This window comes from Diabrotica virgifera, chromosome 3 (assembly GCF_917563875.1).
Source record: "Diabrotica virgifera virgifera chromosome 3, PGI_DIABVI_V3a".
NCBI classification, from domain to species: Eukaryota; Metazoa; Arthropoda; class Insecta; order Coleoptera; family Chrysomelidae; genus Diabrotica; species Diabrotica virgifera.
Genome location: NC_065445.1, coordinates 11,500,375 through 11,528,059, shown reverse-complemented (window position 1 = coordinate 11,528,059; position 27,685 = coordinate 11,500,375). Strand labels below are relative to the sequence as shown.

The 27,685-nt window shown below is 31.9% G+C and overlaps 1 protein-coding gene across 1 annotated transcript in view; it reads left to right on the top strand.

Annotated features, from left to right (window-relative positions):
- The first annotated feature begins 817 nt into the window (after positions 1 to 817).
- The window catches only part of LOC114324165 (plasminogen), a 132,147-nt gene continuing 105,279 nt past the window's right edge, over positions 818 to 27,685 (top strand). Inside the window, exon 1 of the mRNA XM_028271918.2 lies at positions 818 to 1,191. Within this exon, the coding sequence (XP_028127719.1) occupies positions 1,132 to 1,191 (60 nt within the window). The 5' untranslated portion in view covers positions 818 to 1,131. The remainder of the gene's footprint in view (positions 1,192 to 27,685) is intronic.

Below are 27,685 nucleotides of genomic sequence, written 5' to 3'. Positions count from 1 at the left end.
ATACCGTATATGAATTTCGCACCAAATAACATTCCAAATACTATAATTGTTTTATTTCTATTTAATAATACAGTAACAAGTATTTTAAAATTAATCTCCTTTTAACAGACTCTAATAAAAACTGATCTTTTTCGGTGTACGAATATTTAACATTCCGTATATGAATTTGGCACCGAATAACATTCCCTATATGCGTTTGGAACTTAGCCGCCTATTGGTTAAAATATGACCGCGTGCTGCAACGAACCAATAGAAAACTCCTAGGTTCCAAATACATATACGGAATGTTTAGATGCCTCCGGTAAAATCTGTACCCCTTCTCAGCGGGTCTGAGTAGATAGTCCGTTTGCATCATTCGTGTTTAGCGACCCCAAAAACCCATTAACTATCCGTTTGCATCAATTTAATGCCGAACACCCTCGAAACTCTAGAAGATGATATCCCTTGTAGTGACCTCAACACCCCCCGAATAACAAAATTTGGTCCTTAGTATACTAATTTCTTGACATGTTTATGCACTTTTGGATGCATTTTATGCACTTTAAAGTAGATACAATTATGCGTTTCCATCCATCTTCGAATAGTAGACTTTTTTCCTGCCGTAATCCTGAACATAATGCAAAAGTTGCATTATGTTGCAATTGCAATGGCAACTGCAAGTCTCTGGGTGCTGTTTTTAAAAATCGATTTATTCGGGTGTTTTTAGTGCTAAATGCCCCGGTCTATAGGCATCGGCTATAAACTCTTGTGATGATAACCCCGGATTGCTGTCCCGAGATGCAAGTAAGCCCGGCTAGGCAGAAGGCAGACAGTCTGGCTATCGTATCAGTACAACAGACACACACAGTAGTAGGCATCACAGCAGCGTGTGTCGGTGAATGCACAACCACGCTTCAGCTCAAGCGTTCGCGTGCGGTTCACATTTGCCGCTTATTTTTAAATACTACAAAGGATTATGGCCTAAGATGACTATTTTTTCGATATCTTCGGCGAATTTGTGATAAGATACGCACGTGTTTTTTATTGTTTATATTTAGATAATGTTTCGCGAGGTTAAGGAGCTAAAATTGGACTTTTGTAGAAAATTGTTTTAGTTTGTTTTGTATTCTAAGTTTAGTGAAACCAGGAAACATGAGTGGATTTCTGTTGGTGTCTTTGATCGTCTTCAACCTTGGTTATGTTATAAATTATGTAAGTATGAAAGTATTGATTATAATCGCAAAACTAAATTTATTTTATTAAAACTGAACTACAAATGTTGCGTTTGAGGAGGGTTTCAACGTCTTTTCAGTCATGAATTAATTTGGGGGTCCTTATTTTTTTTCATCTTTGTTATTAACTACGCAAACAAAATTTCTGTAATTTGGAAGTGTTGACTTTCATACCTAATTAATTTTTTTATTCTTATCTACGACTAATATAGTATGATTATTAGTTATTAAAGTAGGTATGTACCTATGTACTTACATAGTTTTTGCAATGTAATGCCATATTATATTATTTTTTGGCTAATAATGACGAGGGTCTTAGTGATCTTTATTCCCTATTATTGTACTTCAATAACAAAATTTCGTAAATTAATGTTATTATGGAAACAAAATAAACAAACAAAAAAGTGTCAGTATATGAAGAGCGTAAGCGTAGAATTTAGTATTTGTGAATTTATTATATTGATTGAGTTGGATCAAAATCGAGAATTTTTTATCTCTATCTAGCTGCAGTATACTTTATTACTAAAATCATTAAAGTCATTTTTAACAAATGGACTAAACCTCCAAACTCATGTTTCGAAAATGGTCTGATTGCCTATTTTGCTGAATTTAGTATTAGGTACCTAAGATATATCTATCCATATTCTTGAGAATAGACTGTTACAGATTACAGAGATAGTTCAAAATGTAAAGGATAAATACAGATGTAAAGAATAAAGGCAGATAAATGAATCAAGAAAAAATCAGTCAATGACCTAGACGAATTATAAAACTATAAATTATTGTAGCAATAAGAAGGAAAATCAGGGAAGGGAAAGAAAAAGAAGCAATTGAAAGATGCGAAGAAATTGAAACTCTCGAGTCTAGAGTCAAAGTAGATACGATAGTCACAATGTATGTACCTAAGAAAGTTAAAGAAGTCATAGGTGAACTAAGACGGAGAGAGAAAGGAAATCTAACTGATCCTGACATAAGCATCATCTTGGACAAACAGAGTAAAATAAGAACATGGAAAGAATACCTAGAGAAACTACTTCAAGACCAAAGAGATAACACCTTTGAGCTAGAAGAAGAGGTAAATGGTCAGGACCAACGACCAAGATGACCAAATGATCAAGGACCAAGGATGTTAAGTTTGGGCACTCCCCAAAATAAAAAATCCTTGCTACGTCACAGAAAAAGACTAAAAATTCAGTGACAAGGAAATAATTTGCTAATATATAAAATGTCTATCTGAAGGATCATGTTATTTTGCTGGATTATTTGCCTATCCCTATCTACGAATTGATAAAGAAATTTTATAATATTACATTTTGTTGAGAAGTGTGAATTATTATAATGTGTTCTCTCTATTTCATGGTATTGATAGTTGTCTAAAATTATAAAAATATAATTATATAAATTATTTGTAGGATTAGATTATTTTCCCAATATTTTGGTATTTTATTTTGCTTCAACGCTTCATTACATTTGATCCAGAACCAGTTTATGGCTTCTCGCCTTTATTTATATTTTATAATTTCTGGTTCTATTCCATCTTCTCCTCCAGTACTTACGTTTCTAATTCTTTTTGTTGCTTCAATGACTTCTTCCTTCTCCACTCTCCATGTTCGATTTTCCTCTTCCTTTAAGCTTGATGTGTCATTTGATCTGAGGTTTGTGTTTGTGTCTTCTAATTTAAATTTGCAGGTATTTATAGGTCTTCCTACACTTTTACTATTTTGTGCGGTTTTAGTTGCATTTTGTTTTTTCATCTTTTATGCCGTATATTCCTGTACTCTTTATATTACAGTACGCGGCAAAATAAACAGTACTGAAATGAATATGGAAATGTTTGATTATTTATACATTTAGTATACATGATTTATAGCCTTGTATGTATTATGTATTCACAATGACGTTCCTGATAAAACATATCTTAAAGATGCCCTTAGGCACGAACAAGATCTTTAATAATTCTAGTCCGTAATTCCGGAATGTCAGACGGTCTGCCTCCTTCAGCATACACCATATAAATATACGCATCATGTGGCGTCAGATGTGGTGAGTGACGATCTTCCAAAAGGATCGAGCAGTATTTAAAGAGACTCCCTGGCCGTATGACATGTTGCCCCGTCTTGCTGAAACCATAAGCTTGGACCGCTTTTGCGACCTTTTCCGTATGACCGAAAATAGTAGGTACTCCACGATAAAACATTTTTCTGCCAAACTGAAAACCATCCTGAAACACTTACGAAACACGACATTCACAATTCACATATGTATTATAAGAAGTTATAACGACGTTCAGAAACCACTCATAGTCTAAGAGCTAGTGAACCCTCCGACTAACGGTCTTCCTGTAAGGCTAGAAATTTGTATAGTGATAATTCATAGCACACCAAGGCTAAAAACCATGACCTGGCAGGCATCAGCCCTGCACTTGTATCTACCAGGTGAATCGAAAAGTGCATAGTTTAGGGGAAAAATAAACTTTCTGCTGTAAGGTTTATATTTAAGTATGTGTTTAAGTAAGTCATTTAGAAGAAATGTGTACATTGCCAGGCGATTCTGAACAGCATAAGACCTTGCCAGGCGAGGGGAAAGATTAGGGGTTTTTCCTAAAATTATTTCTTTTGCATCGAACAAAGTTTTTTTAGGTTTTTTTAATCATTGCAAACAGAAAAGGTCTTTAGTGATTTTTCTCTTAGGTTAATAGTTTTTGCAGTTTTTGTTATATAAGCGATTAAAAATTTTGAAAATTGCGAAATCGGCCATTTTTTTACCCTAAATCGGATATTTAACTAAAAATTTCAATGTTACCAAGATAGGTAGATATTCTTTAAAGATTGATTGATCAAATCCCGAAGAGTTTTTTGCAATACATTATCGAAACCCCCTTAATTTTTTAATTGCTAATCAAGCGGGCGCGACACTGTAGTATAAGTGAGCACGTTTGAGTTTGCATAAATTCATTATCTCGAGAATGGGAAAGTTTGAAGAGAAATTCTCAGACAGGTCGATTTTTATTCTTAAATTAGGACTTTTTGGCATATATCGTCGGCTTAGTGACACAGAAATGTAACTACATTTTGTCTCGTTTTGAGATATCTACACCACTGAACTTACCTTAAAAGAGTTCTTTTGAGTGACACCTCTTTCTGAACACCTAAAACCCCAGTGAGGAGTTACGAAAACTCCTCACTACGATACTCACTAAGGTAAGTTCAATTTCGTAGATTGAACTTCAAAATGTGAAATGTAGTTAGATTTTTGTGTCTCTTAGCCGACGATATATAATACTAGTGACGTCATCCATCTGGGCGTGATGACGTAATCGATGATTTTTTTAAATGAGAGTTGGGGTTGTGTTATAGCTCATTTGAAAGGTTATTTAATTCTCTATTTAGTAATATGAATATTAATTAAATTATTTATACAGGGTGTACAAACATTTTTTTTTATTAAACTAATTTAGACAAAAAGAAAAAGAAAATGTTTTGTACACCCTGTACAAATAATTATGTTCATGTTTATATTACTGAATGGAGAATTAAATAGCCCTTCAAATGAGCTATCACACGACCCCTACTCTCTCATTTAAAAAAATCATCGATTACGTCATCACGCCCAGATGAATGACGTCACTAGTATTATATATATATATATATATATATATATATATATATATATATATATATATATGAAGATTATATATATATATATATATATATATATATTGAAGAGGGCGAAACACATTTCTAAGAACTGGTGTTTGGATCTTTGATTCTATTCAAAAAAATTTTCCCAACCCGAAATGGTGGATGTGTGAATTGTTCGTAAGGGGATTTTTCCACATTCTCTATTTCATCTGTTTTATATATATATATATATATATATATATATATATATATATATATATATATATATATATATTGATGTGATCTTGATTATTGATATGAGATAATATTCTTATATGTCACTTAATTTAATCAATGTATTAATACTAATCTAATTAATTAACCAGATCACATATCAATATGTTTTCAATCTCAGGGCGAATTATAAATTAATTACTTACTTTCGTGGCTTCTAAATATTTCTTAATGGTTCCTAATCGGGATAGAAAAGAAAAGAGTAAAAAAAATACACATATGGGTTACAATTATAATCAAAATATTTTTTATTTTATTTAAAAGGCAATCAATGCTTAATATTTGCTATTTCTTATTATTCTTAAACATAACATTTACAAATGGGAATCTTATTTCCTTTTGGTTTTCAATTGAAAGTTTTTATTAACATTTAACTATTAGGAGTTATTAGGAACAACTCTATTTAAGTTTGATGAAGCTTTTCTGATATTATTGATTATGTTATTCAATTTTTTATGTGGAATTTAATACGAAAAACCCATACATTCATGTCCAAACAAATGAGACTGACCTTTTCCTGGTGAACTGAAAATGTCCTCACACAAGACCCGTTTCCTGCTATCCTTGGCTGCGATCAAACCTCGTCCTGGCTTCCAGTAATGTTCTCCTTTGAAAAACTAGCTCGTATAGCTCTCGTTCCTGCGTCTGTCGTGATGCTGTGTTCTACCTTTCTCGAAACTGCTATCAGCTACCGGGACACTCTTGGCTCAAGGAGGTTCTTTTACTCTCGACCTGGCCTACTTCTCGTTCCACGATAGATACTCCACACTCACGGAACTACACCTGCTTTCTCACTCTCCGTACACTACCGTCTACTACTCGACTTCACTTCTCGACAGCTCAAAACATTCTGATCTCACTTTGTCATCCATTCCCCTACTTTCTAAATATCCCTTCCAGATTCACAAATCAATCTTCCACCACCAACTCTCATTCGTAATATTCCTCAAAACCAATTTTTAATCTTTCTAAATATGCTTAATGGATTTCAAAAGAAAATATTTAATTCCCATTCTAAAATACTTTCTAACTATTTACAAATTTTAATGACCTATTCTCTCTTTCAAATGAGTCTTATTTAGCATAGGCTAATGATCGAAACCTTCCGCGAAAAACGATAATGAACTATCATCTATTTCACTGAGTTTTATTTAGCATAGGCTAATGATCGACCTTCCGAGAAGAACGATAATGGTACGCGTCATTCACTTTGTTTATCTAAGCACATTGTTCCGAGTTTCGTACGCTTATTCTAATCACTTCTTAAAATTAAATATAACAATTTGTTGTATACAGGTTGTTCTAAATTTATATGCCCGAGGTTGAGAAAATTAAAAATATTTTATATTAAAGTGAATTTTGTTTATAATTATCAAATTTTAATTTTTATATCAAATAGAAATATAACAAATCCCCGCCTTGTATTCGATAAAATTTATCTGCATTTTTAAATAAATTTTCTCGAGGCAAAACCAACTCCCTGTATATTTCATTACTTTAATCTATGTCTTATACCCTAACTTACTATCTACTTCATGTAATTCTGTCTTTTATTCGTGATATTTGTATACATCGTGAATATTATAAATTCCTCGGATCTTTTCCGAGTTCCTGTGCCTCAACTCATAACTATTTATCCCATTTTCATTATTCACGATGTACGGGCCTTCGAAAACAGGCATCAACTTTGCGCAAATGCCACCAGGAAGATTTGATACTCGTAATGCCCTCACGAGTACTTTTTCACCCTTTTGGAAAGTCACTGGTCTTCTTTTTCTATTTTGTTCCTGTCTTTGGATATATTTTTCGTTGCTTCGCCGTAATCTTCTCTGTACGGTTTCAATCACCTGTTGATATTCTTTTGGCTCTTGGTCTTCCCATGGCCTTATCGGCAGTACACCCTTCATGATGTATTCTGGGGTCTCTTTTGTTACTGTGCTCGGAATTGTATTTAGATACCTTTCTATTTCCGCCATTTTCCTGTCCCAGTGGCGATGTTGACCATCTGTTGCAATGCGAAGAAATTTCGTCACTTCCTGTATGAATCGTTCCGAAGGATTACTCTGTGGATGCCTGATGCTGACAAAATTTGTCTCTATTCCTCGTTCTCGAAGTTGTCCTTTGAAACGATCATTTCGGAAATACGTTGCATTGTCCAGTAGGATCTTTTTTGGTGTTCCTACTATGGCTATAAAATTGTCGATTTTTCTTAATATTTCCTCCCCCTTTGTGGTGCGGCAACTATATAATTTTACGTATTTTGACAACACATCCACCATTACCAGAATATGTTTGTTCCTTTTAGTGGTCATAATTAGATCGCTTAACATATCTATTGCTACAATGTCTAGTTTGTTTCGGGCTTCAATATTTTTGGCAACATTTTCGTTTTTGAAATTCCGACTCTTATATTTTTGACATACATCGCACTTCTGGGTAATTTCCTTTGCAATGCGGTAATCCTGTCGGCTGATGTAATTTTCCCTAAAAACGAGCCAAACTTTTCTGCTACCGATATGCCCATTGTCCTCATGTAATTTCTTTATTATCTTTTCGGCCAATGTCTGTGTCACTAAATATAGTTCCTTTCCGTCTATTCTCTTAAAATATATGTCATTTTCTACTTCCGCTCTTCTTTTCTCTCTTTCCTCTAGGTCTTCTTGGTTTGACCTTATCTCATTTAACGAATATATCCCTTCTTCTTGTATTAATCTATTTAGTCCCACCTGTAGAGTAATTGTTTCCTTTTTTCCCGTGTCCTCATCCCGTGTTAGAGCGTCGGCTATTATGTTGTCTTTTCCTTTTATATATCGGAACTCAAAATCATACTCCTGTAATAATAGAATGCCTCTATGTATTCTATTATTTACTAATCTATTCTTCATGATATGTACTAAAGCTGCATGGTCTGTTTCGATTGTGAATTTTGCTCCCAATAAGTAAAACCTCAATTTGTTTACGCAATATAGTACACTGGCAAACTCCAATTCTGTAACACTATATTTTCTCTCATGTGTTTTAGTCACTCGCGATATAAAACATATCGGCACTTCTTGGTCGTTTTGTATTTGAGACAGAACTCCTGCAAATTTTTGTATGGACGCATCAGTTCGGAGTATAAAAGGTAAATTGTAAATGGGGTGGTATATTTTCGTTCCTTTTGCGAATTCTCGTTTTAATGTTTCGAAAGCTTCCTCCTGTTCTTCTTTCCAATTCCATTTTATTCCTTTTTTAAGCAACTTTATCAGAGGAATTTCCTTTTGGCTCAAATCGGGAATCAGTTTTTTAAAATAATTAATCGTGCCAAGAAAACCTCTCAATGTTTTCAAATTCGTTGGTCTTGGGTATTCATCTATGAGCTTGACTCTGTCTTCGGCTAATCTTACTGTTTTGGTGTCCAATTGAAAACCCAAATAAATGACTTCTTTTTGAAAAAATTGACATTTTTCAATGTTTAATTTCAATCCCGCTGTGTCCAATTCTTCCAGAATTATTTCTATGTGTTTCAGATGACTCTGAGTATCTTGTGAAAAAATTAATAAATCATCGATATAATGAACTATGAAATCTTCGTGGCGATTCAAAATGGTATGTAGAGCTCGGACGAGTGCAGCACAAGCACTCTGCAATCCAAACGGCACTACCTTAAACCGGTAGACAATACCATCAATAGAAAAAGCGGTGTAGTTTCTACACTTTTCAGCTAACGGTATCAACCAAAAACTGTGTTTTAAGTCAATTTTCGAAAATATGTGTGACCCCGTGATTCTTCCAAAAATGGCCTCGATGTTTAGAGGTGATTCATATTGTGATACAGTGTGCTGGTTGATATTCCTGGCATCTAAACATAATCTCAATTCTCCACTGCTTTTCTTTACTATCACAATCGGGTTAACATACGGTGAATCACATCTTTCGATGATTTGATCTTCCAACATTTTATTTATTTCTTCTTTCACCTCTTGTCGATACTTGTATGGAATCGGGTAAGTCTTTGATCGAAAATTTCCCAAGTTTTTCACCTCAAATGAATGTTCGTACTTTTTAGCCACTCTGTTTTCCTCATTGATCAAATTTTCGTAGTTTCTTAACATCAACCGCAATTCTTTTTCTTTCCCTTCTCCACATATCAATTTTCTGTCTTTTTTCTCAGATTCTTCACACATGTTTACCGTGCATTCTGCATCCTCGTTTGCATATACCTCCTCTTCAAATACCACTGTTTCAATCATATTCTTTTCACTTTCATTTTTTTGCTTTATTTCTTCTTCTCCTGAGCCCGTCTCTTCTTTTGAGGAATCCCAGGTTTCCTTTGTTTCTGATACTCTCAAATTTTCTTCTTCTGGGCTCAACTCTTCTTTTGAGGAGCCACAGGTTTCATTTTCTTTTATCTTTTTCTGACCTTTTCTCCTTTTTTTTCTTTGTCCTTGCTTCGCTGCCAAATTCATTTCCACTGTTTGTTCTTTACCTGATTCGTCCGTATTTTGTTTCTCATGTTCCTTGTCCTGTTCTTTTTCTTTTTCTTCTGTTAGTTTCATCGTATTATTTTTAAAATCGATCACTACATGTTTTTCTGCCAATTCGTCCACTCCTACTATCATGTCATGTGACATGTTTGGCATTATTACACATTGTAGTGCATACATATTCTTGCCCAGTCGTACCATTACTCGTATGCCTTCATTTATAGTTGCCAATGTCCGTTTGTTTGCGCCCACTAAATTTACCCTAGGTATTTTATAAATTAAATTTGTTAAGTTAACTTCTTCTATTAGTTTTCTGTTGACCAATGTTATTTCAGATCCAGTGTCTATCATAATTTTAATTGGTTTCTCGTTGATAAATCCATCCACAAATTTTAAATTAACTCCATTTTTCTTTTCGTTGTTTCCTGCCAATTTAATAAACTCCTTGGGGTGACAAAAGATTCCTGTTTGATTTTTGGTTTTTAGTGAGCGCCGTCGTGAAAAGACGCCGGTTGCTCATCGTTGTTTATATTTTCGTCAAAATGTCTCTCTCCGTCATATTCGTCTGTCTGGGTATTATTTACTTCTCTTCTATTTTCTCTTGGTCTGTCGGATCTGTTTCGGTTTTCTCGATATCCCTGTTCATTTTGTCTACCATTATTTCTGTTTTCTTGATTTGAGCGTGTGGTGTTTCTATTCTGGTATTCTCGATTTCTGTCCTCATTCCATTGCCTATTTCTTTGTTCATAATTTCCTCTTCCGTTGTCTCTATTTTCGTTTTCCCTTCTGGGATTAAAATCTCGTCTTGTATAGTCCCTGCTATTTTGATTTCTACCTCTGTAATCTTGTGTTTCTCGGGGCCTGTAATCTTCTCGCGACCTTCTTGATTTTCTTTCTCTTAGACGTGATTCTCTTATTTGTAGGAATTGGCATAAACTATCTATGTCTTTGTAATTTTGCAATGTGATATGGTCTTCCAGCGTTTCCTCGAAATGTCTTGCAATCAGTTCGACTAATTGTTCCGATGAGTAATTATATTGTAAATGTTTTGCATTATTGTAAATTTGCAAAGCATATGTCCTTTCTGATACACCCATCCTATCATTGTATTTCCCATTTTGCAATTCCTTGTTAATTTCCAATTGTTGGACTTTTCCCCAGAAATAATTCAAAAATTTTTGTTCAAATTGTTGCCAATTGCCGAATTCTTCTTCTTTACTGTCGAACCATAGGCTTGCTTCATATTTGAGATGGTTTCTGATAGTTTCTTTTGCTGTTTCGAAATTTCCGATGTGCTGTATTTTCTTTTTCAGGCTATTTATGAACGGCACTGGGTGTAATCTTCTTACGTCCCCGCCAAACCTTATCTTCACGTCATCTGTGCTATGTATAACCATTTCTCTTCTTTCTCCTACATTTTGTTGTGTCCGGTTTTCGTTGACTTGTTTTTCTATTTCTGTGATTCTTTTTTCCACTTCTTCTCTGTCTACTTGAATAGCATTTTCCAACTTATTTTCCAAATTTTCTATTTCCTTTTTCTGGCAATTCGTTATTTCCTTTATTTTGCTTTTGATTTCTTTAATCTCTGTCTCTTGTTGTCCCATATCGTTCTTGATCATTGTCAAACATCCTTTTACTTCCTTTTCATACTTTCCTATGCGTTCCTCCATTTTCTTGTTGTTCTCTTCTATTGCTTGTTTCATTTTTTGTTGTATTTCATCCATTTTTTGATCCAATTTTTGTTGTGTTTCATCCATTTTTTGTTGTGTTTCATCCATTTTTTGATCCACTTTATCCATTTTCTTTGATGCTTCATTCATTGCTTGTTTTGTTTCTCTTTGATTGTCATCCAGTTTTTGTTGTGTTTCATCCATTTTCTGTTCCATTCTTTGTGACTGGAGTTGCATCATTTGTAATAATTTATCTATTCCTGATAATTCTTGCTGTTCTGATGCCATGATTGTCGTGTCTAAAATATCTTCTTGATTTGAATGTTCTTTTTGTTTTTTGTTGTCTTTGCTTTGGCTTCTTGTCACAGACATTTGTTTTCAAGAAGTACTATCCCCGCCAAATATGAAATTTTACTAGTATGTTACCAAGACGACTTTTTTTTTACCCAAATATTATAAATTGTCAATAAATATATCAAATGTAAATATCGTAAAAATAAAATATTAAATCAGTTATGTAAAATTTGTACCTAAAGAGATCTAAAATTTTATGTTATCAAATGTAAGTATCTCACTTTTTACCACAGGCATATAAATTTTCAAATACCGGCTTTACTCTTTCTATCCTTCAAATTTGCCACTAGAAATACTTTACAATGCTTTCCACGTTGGACGACAGTTGATGTGATCTTGATTATTGATATGAGATAATACTCTTATATGTCACTTAATTTAATCAATGTATTAATACTAATCTAATTAATTAACCAGATCACATATCAATATGTTTTCAATCTCAGGGCGAATTATAAATTAATTACTTACTTTCGTGGCTTCTAAATATTTCTTAATGGTTCCTAATCGGGATAGAAAAGAAAAGAGTAAAAAAAATACACATATGGGTTACAATTATAATCAAAATATTTTTTATTTTATTTAAAAGGCAATCAATGCTTAATATTTGCTATTTCTTATTATTCTTAAACATAACATTTACAAATGGGAATCTTATTTCCTTTTGGTTTTCAATTGAAAGTTTTTATTAACATTTAACTATTAGGAGTTATTAGGAACAACTCTATTTAAGTTTGATGAAGCTTTTCTGATATTATTGATTATGTTATTCAATTTTTTATGTGGAATTTAATACGAAAAACCCATACATTCATGTCCAAACAAATGAGACTGACCTTTTCCTGGTGAACTGAAAATGTCCTCACACAAGACCCGTTTCCTGCTATCCTTGGCTGCGATCAAACCTCGTCCTGGCTTCCAGTAATGTTCTCCTTTGAAAAACTAGCTCGTATAGCTCTCGTTCCTGCGTCTGTCGTGATGCTGTGTTCTACCTTTCTCGAAACTGCTATCAGCTACCGGGACACTCTTGGCTCAAGGAGGTTCTTTTACTCTCGACCTGGCCTACTTCTCGTTCCACGATAGATACTCCACACTCACGGAACTACACCTGCTTTCTCACTCTCCGTACACTACCGTCTACTACTCGACTTCACTTCTCGACAGCTCAAAACATTCTGATCTCACTTTGTCATCCATTCCCCTACTTTCTAAATATCCCTTCCAGATTCACAAATCAATCTTCCACCACCAACTCTCATTCGTAATATTCCTCAAAACCAATTTTTAATCTTTCTAAATATGCTTAATGGATTTCAAAAGAAAATATTTAATTCCCATTCTAAAATACTTTCTAACTATTTACAAATTTTAATGACCTATTCTCTCTTTCAAATGAGTCTTATTTAGCATAGGCTAATGATCGAAACCTTCCGCGAAAAACGATAATGAACTATCATCTATTTCACTGAGTTTTATTTAGCATAGGCTAATGATCGACCTTCCGAGAAGAACGATAATGGTACGCGTCATTCACTTTGTTTATCTAAGCACATTGTTCCGAGTTTCGTACGCTTATTCTAATCACTTCTTAAAATTAAATATAACAATTTGTTGTATACAGGTTGTTCTAAATTTATATGCCCGAGGTTGAGAAAATTAAAAATATTTTATATTAAAGTGAATTTTGTTTATAATTATCAAATTTTAATTTTTATATCAAATAGAAATATAACAATATATATATATATGTATATATATATATATATATATATATATATATATATATATATATATATATATATATATATGCCAAAAAGTCCTAATTTAAGAATAAAAATCGACCTGTCTGAGGATTTCTCTTCAAATTTGCCCATTCTCGATATAATGAATTTATGCAAACTCAAACGTCCTCATTTACACTACAGTGTCGCGCCCGCTTGAATAGCAATTAAAAAACAGAGGGGTTTTCGATGTTGTATTGCAAAAAAATCTTCGGGATTTCATCAATCAATGTTTAAAGAATATCTACCTACCTTGGCAACATTAAAATTTTTAGTTAAATGTCCGATTTAGGGTTAAAAATGGCCGATTTCGCAATTTTCAAAATTTTTAATCGCTTATATAACAAAAACTATTAACCTAAGAGAAAAATCACTAAAGACCTTTTCTGTTTGGAATGATTCAAAAAACCTAAACAAACTGTGTTCGATGCAAAAATAATAATTTTAGGAAAAACCCCTAATCTTTCCCCTCGCCTGGCAAGGTCTTATGCTCTTCAGAATGGCCTGGCATTGTGCACATTTCTTATAAATGACTTACTCAAACACATACTTAAATTTAAACCTTACAGGAGAAAGTTTATTTTTCCCCTAAACTATGCACTTTTCGATGCACCTGATAGATAGATACACGTGCAGGGCTGATGCCTGCCGGGTCATGGTTTTTAGCCTTATGAATTATCACTATATACAAATTTCTAGCCTTACAGGACGACCGTTAGTCGGAGGGTTCACTAGCTCTTAGACTATCAGTACGTTTCGACGCATGAGACATACAAATTTGAGGTATACGCATTTCAGTAAATACCTACTGTTTATTTTGCCGCATAACGTAACAGTACATGATAGTACATAGTAAAAAAATGCGTAATTTATAGTATGTCTTCTATAATTTATAGTGTGGTTTCTAACACTAGTGTTAATAATTCTGTAGAATAATTAAAAGATTACACAGAAAAATAATTAATTTGTAGTTAACTCCTTATAAAACATATCTACTATTATTGTTTGTCTATATTTATCAGGAAACTATTAATTTTCCACATTATACAAATTACATTAGGAAAACAATTGTATTGATGCAAATTAATTAGAATCCAAACATATAATAACATCAAAACCACATTATGCTAATTGTTATTATAGTCATATTAGATTTATCACGAAAGCCACTTTTTTTGTTAGATACATAGTTGTCTGCAGCCACATTAAATTTATGGTAATTTTATTGGTGTTAATACACCGATTATTATCTAAACAGAATGCAGAAATTTAGTAAGTTTGCTCACACCATTGTTGTTGTTATTACGAAATTTAAATAATTAGGTAGGTTATCTGTGGGCGATAGTGCTAATCCGAAAAATACATAATTTTGTTGACGTCGTTTAGTTAATATATTGTTTTATTTTTGTAGGAATATGATATTTTATGATCTTAAACGTCACTGTTTAGTTTACAACAAAGATTCCATACTTTTTATCTATTTAGCTAGATAAATCATTTTGTTTAGATTAGAGATGCACCTCTATGTGTAAAGTACAGTTGCCATTAATTTATTGCGAATAACCTTAATCTTAAGCTTATTACAAAGTCATTTGTATTATTGAGTGGTGTGATTAAGTTTCCGGTAAAGGTGGAAAGTAATAAAATGTTAATCCATTGTCTTCTTCTTATATTAGGCCTCTTGATCTGTTCTTAACCGATTTTGAGCTTGTACTGGTATTAAGATTGTTTTTATTTTTATATGATGAAATCCTCGTCAAAATCTTCTGCTAGAATTGATTAGTTTTATATACATACTTACAGATAAATATGCAAAATACTATTTAAGGTCGTCGGCCTATGGTTACCTTGTTATAAATAATAAAAAACACCAAGAGAACTGTAAATATTTTCCTAATCAACAAGAACAAGATAAATATCTCATAAAATTAAAATTTATTTAACAGTAATGTATCTTCTGAAGGTGTTATGTGAGAATTACTTGTCGTATAACTAGAAAATTTATTCTTGCTAATTTTGTTGTCATTAATAACGTTTGAGTAAATTAGTAGTATGATGCTGAAACAACTATTTTGTGGCATTTCCGTATTTCTATTATTGCCGTTTTGAAAGTATGTATTTTGGAAACGGCATCTGTCCTAGAAGCCAAGACATCAAATAAAACAATTCCATTAATTGGTATATTACACATAGAGTCAGATTTCGTTTCATCAACCTCAACTCTTCTAGTGCCACAATCCCCTAATTTTAAACAAGAAATTTCTTCTTGTAATATAGTTCAACAGTCTGCTAGATTCTACTTTCCAATGGACTTTATTTTATTCTCTCTGGCTCAGATATTTTTCTTCTTACTAGTGTGCCATGTATACTTAGCAAAGAATTCGGACTTCAGAACAACACGGGAAAAACAGAAGTAATGATCGTAGACAGGGCAAATAATAATCTAATGACGAATTTCGTAGTTGTAGACTGTAGACAGATTTGTAAACTTGGGTTGCCTAATAACCAACAATGGCGATAGCTCCTTAGAAATCATGCGTAGACTAGTCATGGCCCGATCCGCAAAAGCAAAAATTAATATATGGAAAGACCGAGCAGTGACCAGAAATACTAATTTCAGAGAAATAAGGAAAAAAAATATCCTGTTGGTAACACAACCCCCTCCAGGCCGAAACCAAATTTTTTGAGTAGTATGGGCATCTATATTATTAACCTTTATGTTTCCTGCAGCCGATTTTGATGATATACATAGTTATAAACAAATGAATATCAAAAAACGGTAAATTTTAGCTTTTTTCGTCTATAACCAAAAAGTTAAGTATTTTAAACAAATTTGAGAGCGAGGAACTCATATAATCGTATAAAAAGCTTCAATATGGCGTTCACTGAATATGTCTATCCTTATTGGTTGCTTAGAAAATTGCAAAATAAATGATAAATTTTGAGTTTTTATAAATATTCATAACTTATGTAAAAATTAACTTGGAACGTTCTTATTACACAGAATGGTGAGACTTCTGGTGCTTAATCATATCCTAAATTTCAAAGAAATTGGTCAAATAGTTTAAAAAGTATTTAATTTGTTTATCCCAAATTAATTTTTTTTGCAACTCTATAAGTCAGAAAATGATGAAGTTACACTAATACTTTGGACAGTTTATAAAAGAAGAAAATTTATACTATTAATTTAATTTAAAAAAAAAATGACAAGAATAATTCTAAATACTGCAAAATATTTTGCAAAAACATGTGAATTAAAAAAAAGGGGGCTAACTTCGTCCCTAATTGTCCTAGGATAATTGTTATTTTTTCTAAATTTGTATAAAAATTCAGTATTTCTAAATATGAAAAAATAATTTTTCTACGGGTAACGGTTAAAAAGTTATTCTAATTGTTTATAAGTAAGCATAAAATCGACGTGCTTTTGCAAAATAATTTTACACTGTTTAAAGTTACTTTTTGTAATTTTTTTTAATTAAGTCAATAACATAAATGTTCTTCTTCCATAAACTGTCAGAAGTCTTACTGTAACCTCATAATTTTCTGACTTATAGTGTTGCAAAAAAAATTAATTTGGGATAAACAAATTAAATAACTATTAAACTATTTGACCCATTGCTTTGAAATTTAAAATATAATTTAAGCACCAGAAGTCTCAGCAATTCGTGTAATAAGAAGGTTCTAAGTTAAATTTTACATAAGTTATGAATATTTATAAAAACTCAAAATTTATGATTTATTTTGCAATTTTCTAAGCAACCAATAAGGATAGACATATTCAGCGAACGCCATATTGAAATTTTTTAGACGATTTTTGAGTTTCTTACTCTCAAATTTGTTTAAAATGCTTAACTTTTTGATTATAGACGAAAAAAGCGACAATTTACCGTTTTTTGATCTTCATTTGTTTATAACTATGTATATCATCAAAATCGGCTGCAGGAAACATATTAGGTCTGGATCCCGCGTATGAAAAAAAAGTTGATTAATAGCAAGCTGAAAATTTGTTAATAGCTTAAGGGTGTCTAGTCGGATAAACTTTGATATATGGGAACACTGGAACAGGGGCTGTTTCAATTGTGGAACAGGTTAAAAATTTGGAACGGTCCGACCACGAAAACGGCACATTTATTTTGTCCGACAGAATAGACTTAAACTCTCCGAACAGAGATTAAACTCTCATGCAAAAATTAGACTGCTATTTATCACCAAATGGGCGTTTTAATGAGTGGAACATGTAGAATATGTCATATGACAGGAATTATGAAAGGTGATAAATAGCAGTCTGAATTTTGCATGAGAGTTTAATCTCTGTTCGGAGAGTTTAAGTCTATTCTGTCGGACAAAATAAATGTGCCGTTTTTGTGGTCTGGCCGTTCCAAATTTTTAACCTGTTCCAGAATTAAAACTGCCCCTGTTCCAGTGTTCCCATATATCAAAGTTTATCCGACTAGACACCTTTAAGCTATTAACAAATTTTCAGCTTGCTATTAATCAACTTTTTTTTCATACGCGGGATCCAGACCTATAAAGGTTAATAATATAGATGTCCATACTACTCAAAAAATTTGGTTTTGGTCTGGAGGGGGATGTATCACGAGAAAAATATTATTTCTCTGGACTCTAAGCTCAGGTTGGTGAATGTCCTTATTTTTCCCATTGCTACAGTTGACTCTCAGTTGAAATGACATCTGCAGTTGAAACATGAACTCTCCAAGAAATCGATAGATATCCTGGACAGAACACAAAACCAACCTGTCAATTCTGGAATAACTTCATATAAAAGATAGGCTATTAGAAAAAAGTGGTAGGTGTAGTAAGTGGTATAGAAAAAGTAGCGGTACAGTAGATTGGGGCGCAGCTTCATACTGTGTGACATTTGACATTTAGTTAATACATTTTTAAAATAAAAGATTGCCTATGAGCGATCATATTAAACACATCTTTTCTATATTCCAGAAAGTAATGAACCAGTACCGGTATTATAAAAACAGTTTAGATAATTATATATAGTTTTATATGTTCGTTCATGGGTAATCTTTCATTTTACATACTATAAATAAATGTATTATAATAAGAACAAAACTTAAAACAATGTGTTAGCTTATCCTTGATTACATGAAAGTAGGAAACACTGATTTGACCTTCTAAGGCCGTCGTCTTAAATTAAAAATCGCGGAACGTGGCTTAAAAATTCTACGGAATTAATAAATAAATGAATAAAAATGTACGCAAATATTATTCTAAATAAAACTGATAGTAGTCCAGAAAGCCACTGCGCATCCGCTAGGAAAAATATTCTAATTCGGATTTTTTGCACAATCTTACTCAAAAAGGACTCCTTTTAACAAATTTGCATGTTGCCAGGACCAAAAGGTGGTCAAAAATTTTTTAAACGTTTTTTTTTTGTTTTTATCCTAAAATTATTTTTTTACATGGAAAAAAGTTTTTTTAGGTTTTTTGGATCATTCCAAACAGAAAAGATCTTTAGTGACTTTTCTCTAAAAGTGATAGTTTTTGACATATAAGCGATTAAAAATTGAAAAATTGCGAAATCGGCCATTTTTAACCCTCAAAAACTATGTGAAAAACTGAAAATTTGAATGTTGCCAAGGTAGGTAGATATTCTTTAAACATCGATTGATGAAATCCCGAAGAGTTTTTTGCAATACATTATTCCAAACTTCTTTGTTTTTTAATTGCTAATCAAGTGTGCGCGACACTATTTTCCACCGACAGTATGGTGCAAATGAAAGGAATAAATTCGTTATTTCGTAAACTGGCGACTTTAAGAAAAAATCCCGAAACTGGTCGATTTTTATTTTTAAGTTGTGATATTGTGGCATTTATGGTATACTAGTGACGTCATCCATCTGGACGTGATGACGTAATCGATGATTTTTTTAAATGTGAATAGGGGTCGTGTGCTAGTTCATTTGAAAGTTTCTTCAATTCTCTATTCAGTAATATAAACATTTACATAAATATTTATACAGGGTGTCCAAAAAACTTTTATTAAATTAAATTATTTGACAAAAAAAGAAGTAGAAGCACACCCTGTATGAATAATTATGTAAATGTTTACATTACTGACTAGAGAATTGAAGAACCTTTCAAATGAGCTACCACACGACCCCTATTCTCATTTAAAAAAATCATCGATTACGTCATCACGCCCAGACGGATGACGTCACTAGTATACCATATATGCCACAATATCATAACTTAAAAATAAAAATCGACCTGTTTCGGGATTTTTCCTTAAAGTCGCCAGTTTACGAAATAACGAATTTATTCCTTTCATTTGCACCATACTGTCGGTGGAAAATAGTGTCGCGCAAGCTTGATTAGCAATTAAAAAGCAAAGGAGTTTTGAATATTGTATTGCAAAAAACTCTTCGGGATTTCATCAATCGATGTTTAAAGAATATCTACTGACCTTGGCAACATTCAAATTTTCAGTTTTTCACATAGTTTTTGAGGGTTAAAAATGGCCGATTTCGCAATTTTTCAATTTTTAATCGCTTATATGTCAAAAACTATCATTTTTAGTGAAAAGTCACTAAAGACCTTTTCTGTTTGGAATGATCCAAAACACCTAAAAAAACTTTTTTCCATGCAAAAATAATAATTTTAGGAAAAAAACAAAAAAAAAACGTTTAAAAAATTTTTGACCACCTTTTGGTCCTGGCAACATGCAAATTTGTTAAAAGGAGTCCTTTTTGAGTAAGATTGTGCAAAAAATCCGAATTAGAATATTTTTCCCAGCGGATGCGCAGTGGCTTTCTGGACTATAGCAATATAATATAGCATAATCATATTAGTACCAATATTCCTACTATAGAAGTGTAATACAGTTTAGTATTACAAAGGGATTTATTATTATTGGTAAGGGGGCAGCCTTAACAGAGTATGTCCAAAACTCTATACAATCTCATCTACTATAAATATGTTTAGTTTTTCATTCCTTTTGGCTAACTGTAGGTACTAACTGTACTAATTCCGGTTTGAAAGAATATTGAGGAAACAAAATATTTTCATTAGTTAACTATTCATTTATAACCATCGGCTGACCAAGGTTTCTGCTTTTCAGCGTCCTCAGAGCCGCCTGTAGTGTATCCCGAAGCGAACTGAATCCAAGCTATCTAAGTATGCATATAAATAAAATATTAAATGCGTACGGACAGGTTAGCGACATCTATCTGGCCACAGAGAAAATTCTCTATAAGTCTGAGTGCAGAATTATTTTATTTTATGTACTGTCGAGGAGATTGTTAGCTGCTTATTTAAAATTTCCGAATTGTCAGGGTCATTATCCAAAACTATTGTTCATGAGCAGATTAAACTTGGAAGCAGTTTTTTCTTTCAACCATTTCACAAACATCTGCGTATTCATGTTATCGTAATAAGCAGCGGATTTTGATTTTGGCGAAAACAAAAAATGCGTTTCATCAATAAAACCATGTTTTTCATTCGCATGCAATATAATATGTCTTTTTCCGTCAGTATAGGTGTCTTTTATAGATTTTTTTAGCAAAAATCCACGTTTCGTCTAAATAAACATGCGTTACATAAACGAAGAATGTTCATTTTTAAAATTAAATATTATATTTTATTAAAAACTCGTTTTTTTATTGTCTTCTGTTTTGAACCTAAACCCAATCCGTTTGAAAGGTCCCAGCAAAAAAGGTAAAACTACTAGAAAAACAAACATCTCCGCGTAGAATGTGCAGTGCCCATGCATTATATCGAAAGGATTTACTGTAAGTAACTTCTTATTAAAAAAATTAAATTCTTTATAAAAGGTATATTTATAATTTATTAAAATTCCTTAAAAAGGGCTACATCACATATGCAGAACGTTTTCTGCATATGTAATGCACATATGGACACGTTCAGAGGTTCACTATTGTGACATAATTATGTCACCCGACTGTTTTCAGCTCTTTTCACTGGCCTATTTATTATAATTTAACAGACCCTTTTTGTTTACTGAATTTGATTTATGTGTTTGTGAATGCATTTAAAAAGGGGGACCTTTTTAACAGGTACACACCTCGATATTTCTTTTTCATTTAGAAGTTTTATTGATTTATTATGTAAAATTTTGTTTCTCGATGTTTCTGTAATATTCTTTTACCTGTATTATGTAAACATACAATTTCTTTCCTGAATGTTCGCGAAAGATTGTGTTTCTATAAAAAGGAAACAAAATTGTATATTGAGTTAGTTGTGAATTTGAAAACGTCGTGTACTTTGATATTTAACGGGCGCGGTATATTTTTGCGGTATATTTTTGAGTTTGTAATTAGATAAATTATTAGATTTAGTGTAATAAATAAATTAGATATCGTAGTTTGTAAAATAAAAGATATAAATGCAGGGTTTTTCATTTGTTTAGAAGTAAGTTATTAAAAATAAAGAAAGTCAACTAAAATTAAACATTAGTGCCTAAAAGATCATAGAAAAGAAAAGTCAGTTTTGTTTCACTATCATCAGTTTCCATCGGCCGTTAATATATGAGGTAGCTGAACCTCTGAACGTGTCCAACTCAAGTGGGGGTCAATAAATGGTGCCCGGGGTCTAATCATGTAATATTTACAACATCCATGTTATTTAAAACAATTTTAGTCAACGTTTCCATGACTGTATAATTTTAAAGGGTCTTTACCCATGTATTTTTAATGTTTTTAATATTTCATTAGTAATTATCTTCTATTTGTTTTACCTGTTTTCTTTGTTAAAAGCTCGTTGGCGCCCTCTGTTATTACCCTCATTTATTATCCTCTATTTCCTATCTCTCTTTTCATCTAACATCTAAATCATCAACTGAACATACTGAACGTACCCCGTATATCCTTACTTTCTAGATATCTGTCTTTCAATACGAAACATGCCTGCTACTTCATACGTACTTGGTCGTCATTTCAAATGTCGTTTTCAATGACAGTGACACTTCATCCCTACCCGCTGACACAAACTGAAAATGGAAGGGAAGAATTAATTTATTAAAAGAGATGAGCTTTAGATAAGGCCTCATTTTGTTCCAAATCAAATATTCTCTTGAGTTTTTGGATAGAATTCACCTTTCTCCCTTCTGGAGCCACCTGCCTTCATCACCGGTGATGTACACTTAAAGGCGAAAACAACAAATGCATCTAACAGACAGCAGCACCCGACATCTCTAGTTGCGGCGACCTAGGGCCACAACATCTGTCCAGGTCTACAAGTCTACAGCTGTACCATCCGACATCAAGAAGATCTACCATCAAATACCACAAGCCATGCATAAGTATAATCTACAAATTGTTAGTTTTTGGCAAGAATTTGAATATATTTGTTAATGCATTTAATAAGTCACATTTTTTTTATATCTTTATTGAACAATAGACATGATTGGTTAAAAATACTGTTTTGTTTGCTTTCATTCTTAATAATTATCAGAGTTCATATCTAAGATTAATACAAGACGACCACACGCCTTGAGAGACTGAGCTAAGCTAAGGGTGTAGCGATGGCTGTCTTGGATGATTGAGGTAATATTTTCGAATATTATTTCAATAATTAGCTGGGGTAGTCCATCGCCTTTTTCGTTTCAACATATATACCGTTTATCAAGGATTTTATCTTAAACTTCTTATTCTGAAAGGATTCTTTTTGTCTTATAAATCCTACTTCATCATATTCGGTCCTTAGTCCATTCTATTTAGTATAATTTCCGCCCACAATTCCATAATAAACACCTTCAACACTAAGCTTTATGCAATCACCATGATTTATTCCGACTCGTAGCCGTACATTATCCGTTACTTGGTAAGGCATTCATCAATGGTTCAAAACTTGACTCGTACGCTGAGGTTCAATAGTCACTCTTGTCACTCGGAAATCAACTTGAGAATTTTATAATTGGACACATGCTGTTAGGCGATTAAACACACGAATGGGAATTTTTAAATCGATGCCTTGTCAAATCAGGATTAGGGATATACGGGGGGACATTGTGTAATTCACGACTAGTAAAAGGATACGTTTAATGTACAAAATATACAGGGTATGTGAAACTGGCTACATCGGATCGAAAAAACTGAAAAATACGTGTTCAATATTTTTCAAAAATCTATCGACTGACACTAAACACGACTCCCCACTCTACCCCCTGGAGGTGAGGTGGGGATAACTTTAAAATCTTAAGGCATTAAGGTTATGTCTTAAGGTAAGGTATTACCATCAGAAACCAAAAAGTACCAAAACTATAAATAAGAAACAGAACAGGAGCTACGAATGCAGTTGAAAGAATAGCCATAGCAATGGCTAAATGGGCTTAGACAAGACGTGATGCCAGTTTGACGGATGATAGTTGGACCAGAAAATTCTGCAATGACCACCAAGATAAGAGACATATCGAAGCAGAGGACAGCCACAATTTGACCAAAAAAATGATTTTATTAACGTTTCGACTCACAAGTCGGGTGTCGTTGTCAAAATACAAAACGTATTTTGTATTTTGACAACGGCACCCGACTTGGGCGTCGAAACGTTAAAAAAATCATTTTTTTGGTCAAATTGTGGCTCATTTCCCATTGAAAATAGTTGATTATAAAGGTATGATTTCAACAAGAAATATCAAATAACTCGAATAGGAAGCCTTTTTCGAAAAATTACCAAGATGTTACAAGTATTTAAGTTTTTAAGCGTCTTTTTAAGGGTAAATTATTATTATAGACCAACATTAATAATGATTACAGTGACGTTTGAAAATAGTTTTCGTTAATAAATAAGCGATAGAATTTTTCGACAAAGCCCTGATACTAAATTAAAACTAATTGAAGCTTTCTTAGTATCTTTATTACGTCCATTCATTATTCCCGCACTCAATTAAGAGCTGCTTGTAGGTGATTAATTCAGCAATCGAAAATGGCTTTTTCGAGACATCGTGCGGCACAAAGCATTGAGCCTCTCGGTTCTAAACAGATAATGGAAGTTCATTCAAGTTCAAGGTACAAGAAATACCACAAGGGATTGAAGCTATATGCCCCAGAACAACACAGTGTGTAAAGCCGAGTTTTTGTTGGCATAAAAGCCCGAGATACAAAAGGACCTGTTTCGGAATATACAAGGTGTCCGGAACATATTACTACGGATTAATATTTGTGAAGTTAACTGTGGTAGAACGAAATACGCTGACATGCCCGTTTTTATTTTTACATAAAATGTTTACAGCTATATGTATAAAATGCTCTTTTTACAGTGTTTGTTGCCATAGTCCTCCGAAACGATTTGACCTATTTTTATGAAATTTGGCAGGTATATTCGACCGGACTGGGAGTAGGTTGTTATCTATATTTCATACCCGTACGTCATAACTCATAACCCATGACGCCATAACTCTCACAATAATCACGTGAAAAATACGAAATTAAGTAGGCAGACTCCTTGCTGAATTTCGAGCAGAACCGTACTAATATTTTTTCTCTAGCGCAATCCGTGTCCGAATTACAATATCTTAAACCGTAGAAATATTCTGAGGACAGAAGAAGAATCAGCAACAAATTTCATCGAAGAAAAGTGCAACTGTTTAACTTTTGGACTTAAATTGGGCAAAATATGAATTTTTTAATATTTCGAGATTTTCAAAAAATATCTCTAAACCGAACTTTTGTGACGAACGGCAAGCAGGAGAAAAGTTCTGAGCACACGATAAGAAGAAGCAGCAAATTATAAAATTTTATTTAATTTTAATTAATTTTGTTTAATTTTATTTAATTTAAGGATTTTATTTATTTTCCTTTATTTTATTTTGTTTCATTTTATTTAATTTTATTATTTTTTTTAATTTATTTATTATTTTTATTTAATTTTATTCAGTTTTATTTATTTTTATTTACTTTTATTCAATTTTATGAAATTTTATTTCATTTTATTTAATGATATTTAATTTTAATTTAATTTTATTTTGATTAATCAACACCACACCTATATAGTTGGACAACCCCGAACCCAATTATAAATACAGGGTTGTTTTGAATGTAAATAAAATACATAAAGCTAACAAATTTAAGATTGTAACTGTTGCACTACAAACTTTATTTTGTTAAAAAACTCAAACAGAAGTAAAAACTTCGAGATCTAGTCTGGTATAAAATCGTTTATTTCAGTCAAGTGCCTTTATTATTCACAATATTTTGATTAGAAGGATGTAATTGAACACTAAAACAAATTTTTTAATTCCAAACAACTTTTTTTAATAACAATTTTCGATATTGTGAAATGTAAAGGTACTTTACTCTTGAGTGAAATTCATATTTTTTGACATACCTCGTATAAAATTAATTAAATTTGATATTTGATTATTGCATCTTAGATTATATACGATGCAGAGTATTTTATAAAGAATAACTTTTTTTCGTAAAACTGATAATAAAAAAGTTATCAATAGGTTCCAAGTTACGCAGACATACTGTATAAGAGCTAAAAAAAATTTTCTTGCTGAACATTTATTATTGTTGAAGCTTATTATTAAATGTATTTTAGGTAAGTTTTACAGAAAAAAGTTTTGATCACTTTGTATAAACATTTTTTTAACTGGTAATTTTCGGTTTTTGTATTACATTTTTGTTATCTTTCTTAATTTTCTCAAAAAGAAATAGTTTATTTCATTTCTAAAGTAAAATGATTCAGTGCATTTTAAAGACTACATCCTAAGCTTTAAGAAAGCACTTATAAAACTGTAATAGATCTGTTCAAACTTGAGTAATACCGCCTTAAATTGGTGGTAATTCTATAAAACTACGAAGATTTCAAAAATTACATTTTTTGAGACATCATATCATTTGAATTAAATTTTTGAGATTGTTTTTGAATGGAACATCATTTAGCAAGATGCTTGAAAGGTAAGTTGTGCAAAATTGAGTTTTATAAGAAAAATTGTATTAGTTACACATTTTTAAATCATTTTTAAACAAAATTCATGTAAGGCTCAATTTCCGCCCACACCGAACTTATGCCCATACATTTTATTTCTTTATATTATAACCATAAGATAGCTTAATTATTCTTCTTTCATGTTCAATTCGTAAAATTTTATTTGATCAATTAGTTAAAGAATTACATTTAAATAACTCAACCGTGCACTTCACCGTATGCTAGTTTATAGTGCGCCAATGTTTGTGAGAAGGGTGACTTTAGCGTTATAAATAAAAAATTATAGAAGATACAGATTAAATTTTAGAAAATTCTTTATACAGTATGTCCCTGTAAGTTGTATCCATATGGAAAACTTTTTTATTATTAACTTTACGAAAAAAAGTTATTCTTTATAAAAATCTCTGCATCATCCAAAACCTAAGATTTAACCATCAAATATCAAATTTTTTGAATATTATACGAGGTATGTCAAAAAGTTTGAATTTCACTCAAGAGTAAAGAAGCTTTATTTTTCACAATATTGAAAATCCCTATTATGAAAAGATGATTGGAATTAAAAATTATATTCTAGTATGCAATTACATCCTTCTAATTGAAAAAAATTTTTTTTTGAAAGATTATGGATTAACATTATTTTCAGTCATTTCAATTCAGACAACTCTTTTATAATTAATTTTACGAAAAAAAGTGATTCTTAATAAAAAGTTCTACATAATCTAAAACCTAAAATACAACCATTTATAACAAATTTTATCAATTTTATACGAGGTATGTCAAAAATATGAATTTCGCTCAAGAGTAAAATACGTTTATTTTTCACAATATCGAAAATTGTTATTATGAAAAGTTATTTAGAATTAAAAACTATGTTTCAGTATGTAATTACATCCTTCTAATTGAAATATTCTGAACTACAAAAATACTTTACTTTTGGTCTAAATTTATCTTTTTTGACATACCTCGTATAAAATTGATAAAATTTGATATAAGATGGTTGTATTTTAGATTTTAGACCATCCAGAACTTTTTATTAAGAATCACTTTTTTTCGTAAAATTAATAATAAAAGAGTTATCAAAATTGAAATAACTGAAAATAATATTAGTTATCCATAATTTTTCAAAAAAAAAATTTTTTTCAATTAGAAAGATGTAATTGCATATTAGAATATAGTTTTTAATTCCAAACAACTTTTCATAATAGCAATTCTCAATATTGTGAAAAATAAAGCTACTTACTCTTGAGTGAAATTCAAACTTTTTGACATACCTCGTATAATATTCAAAAAATTTGATATTTGATCGTTAAATCTTAGGTTTTGGACCATGCAGAGCTTTTTATGAAGAATAAGTTTTTTTCTTAAAGT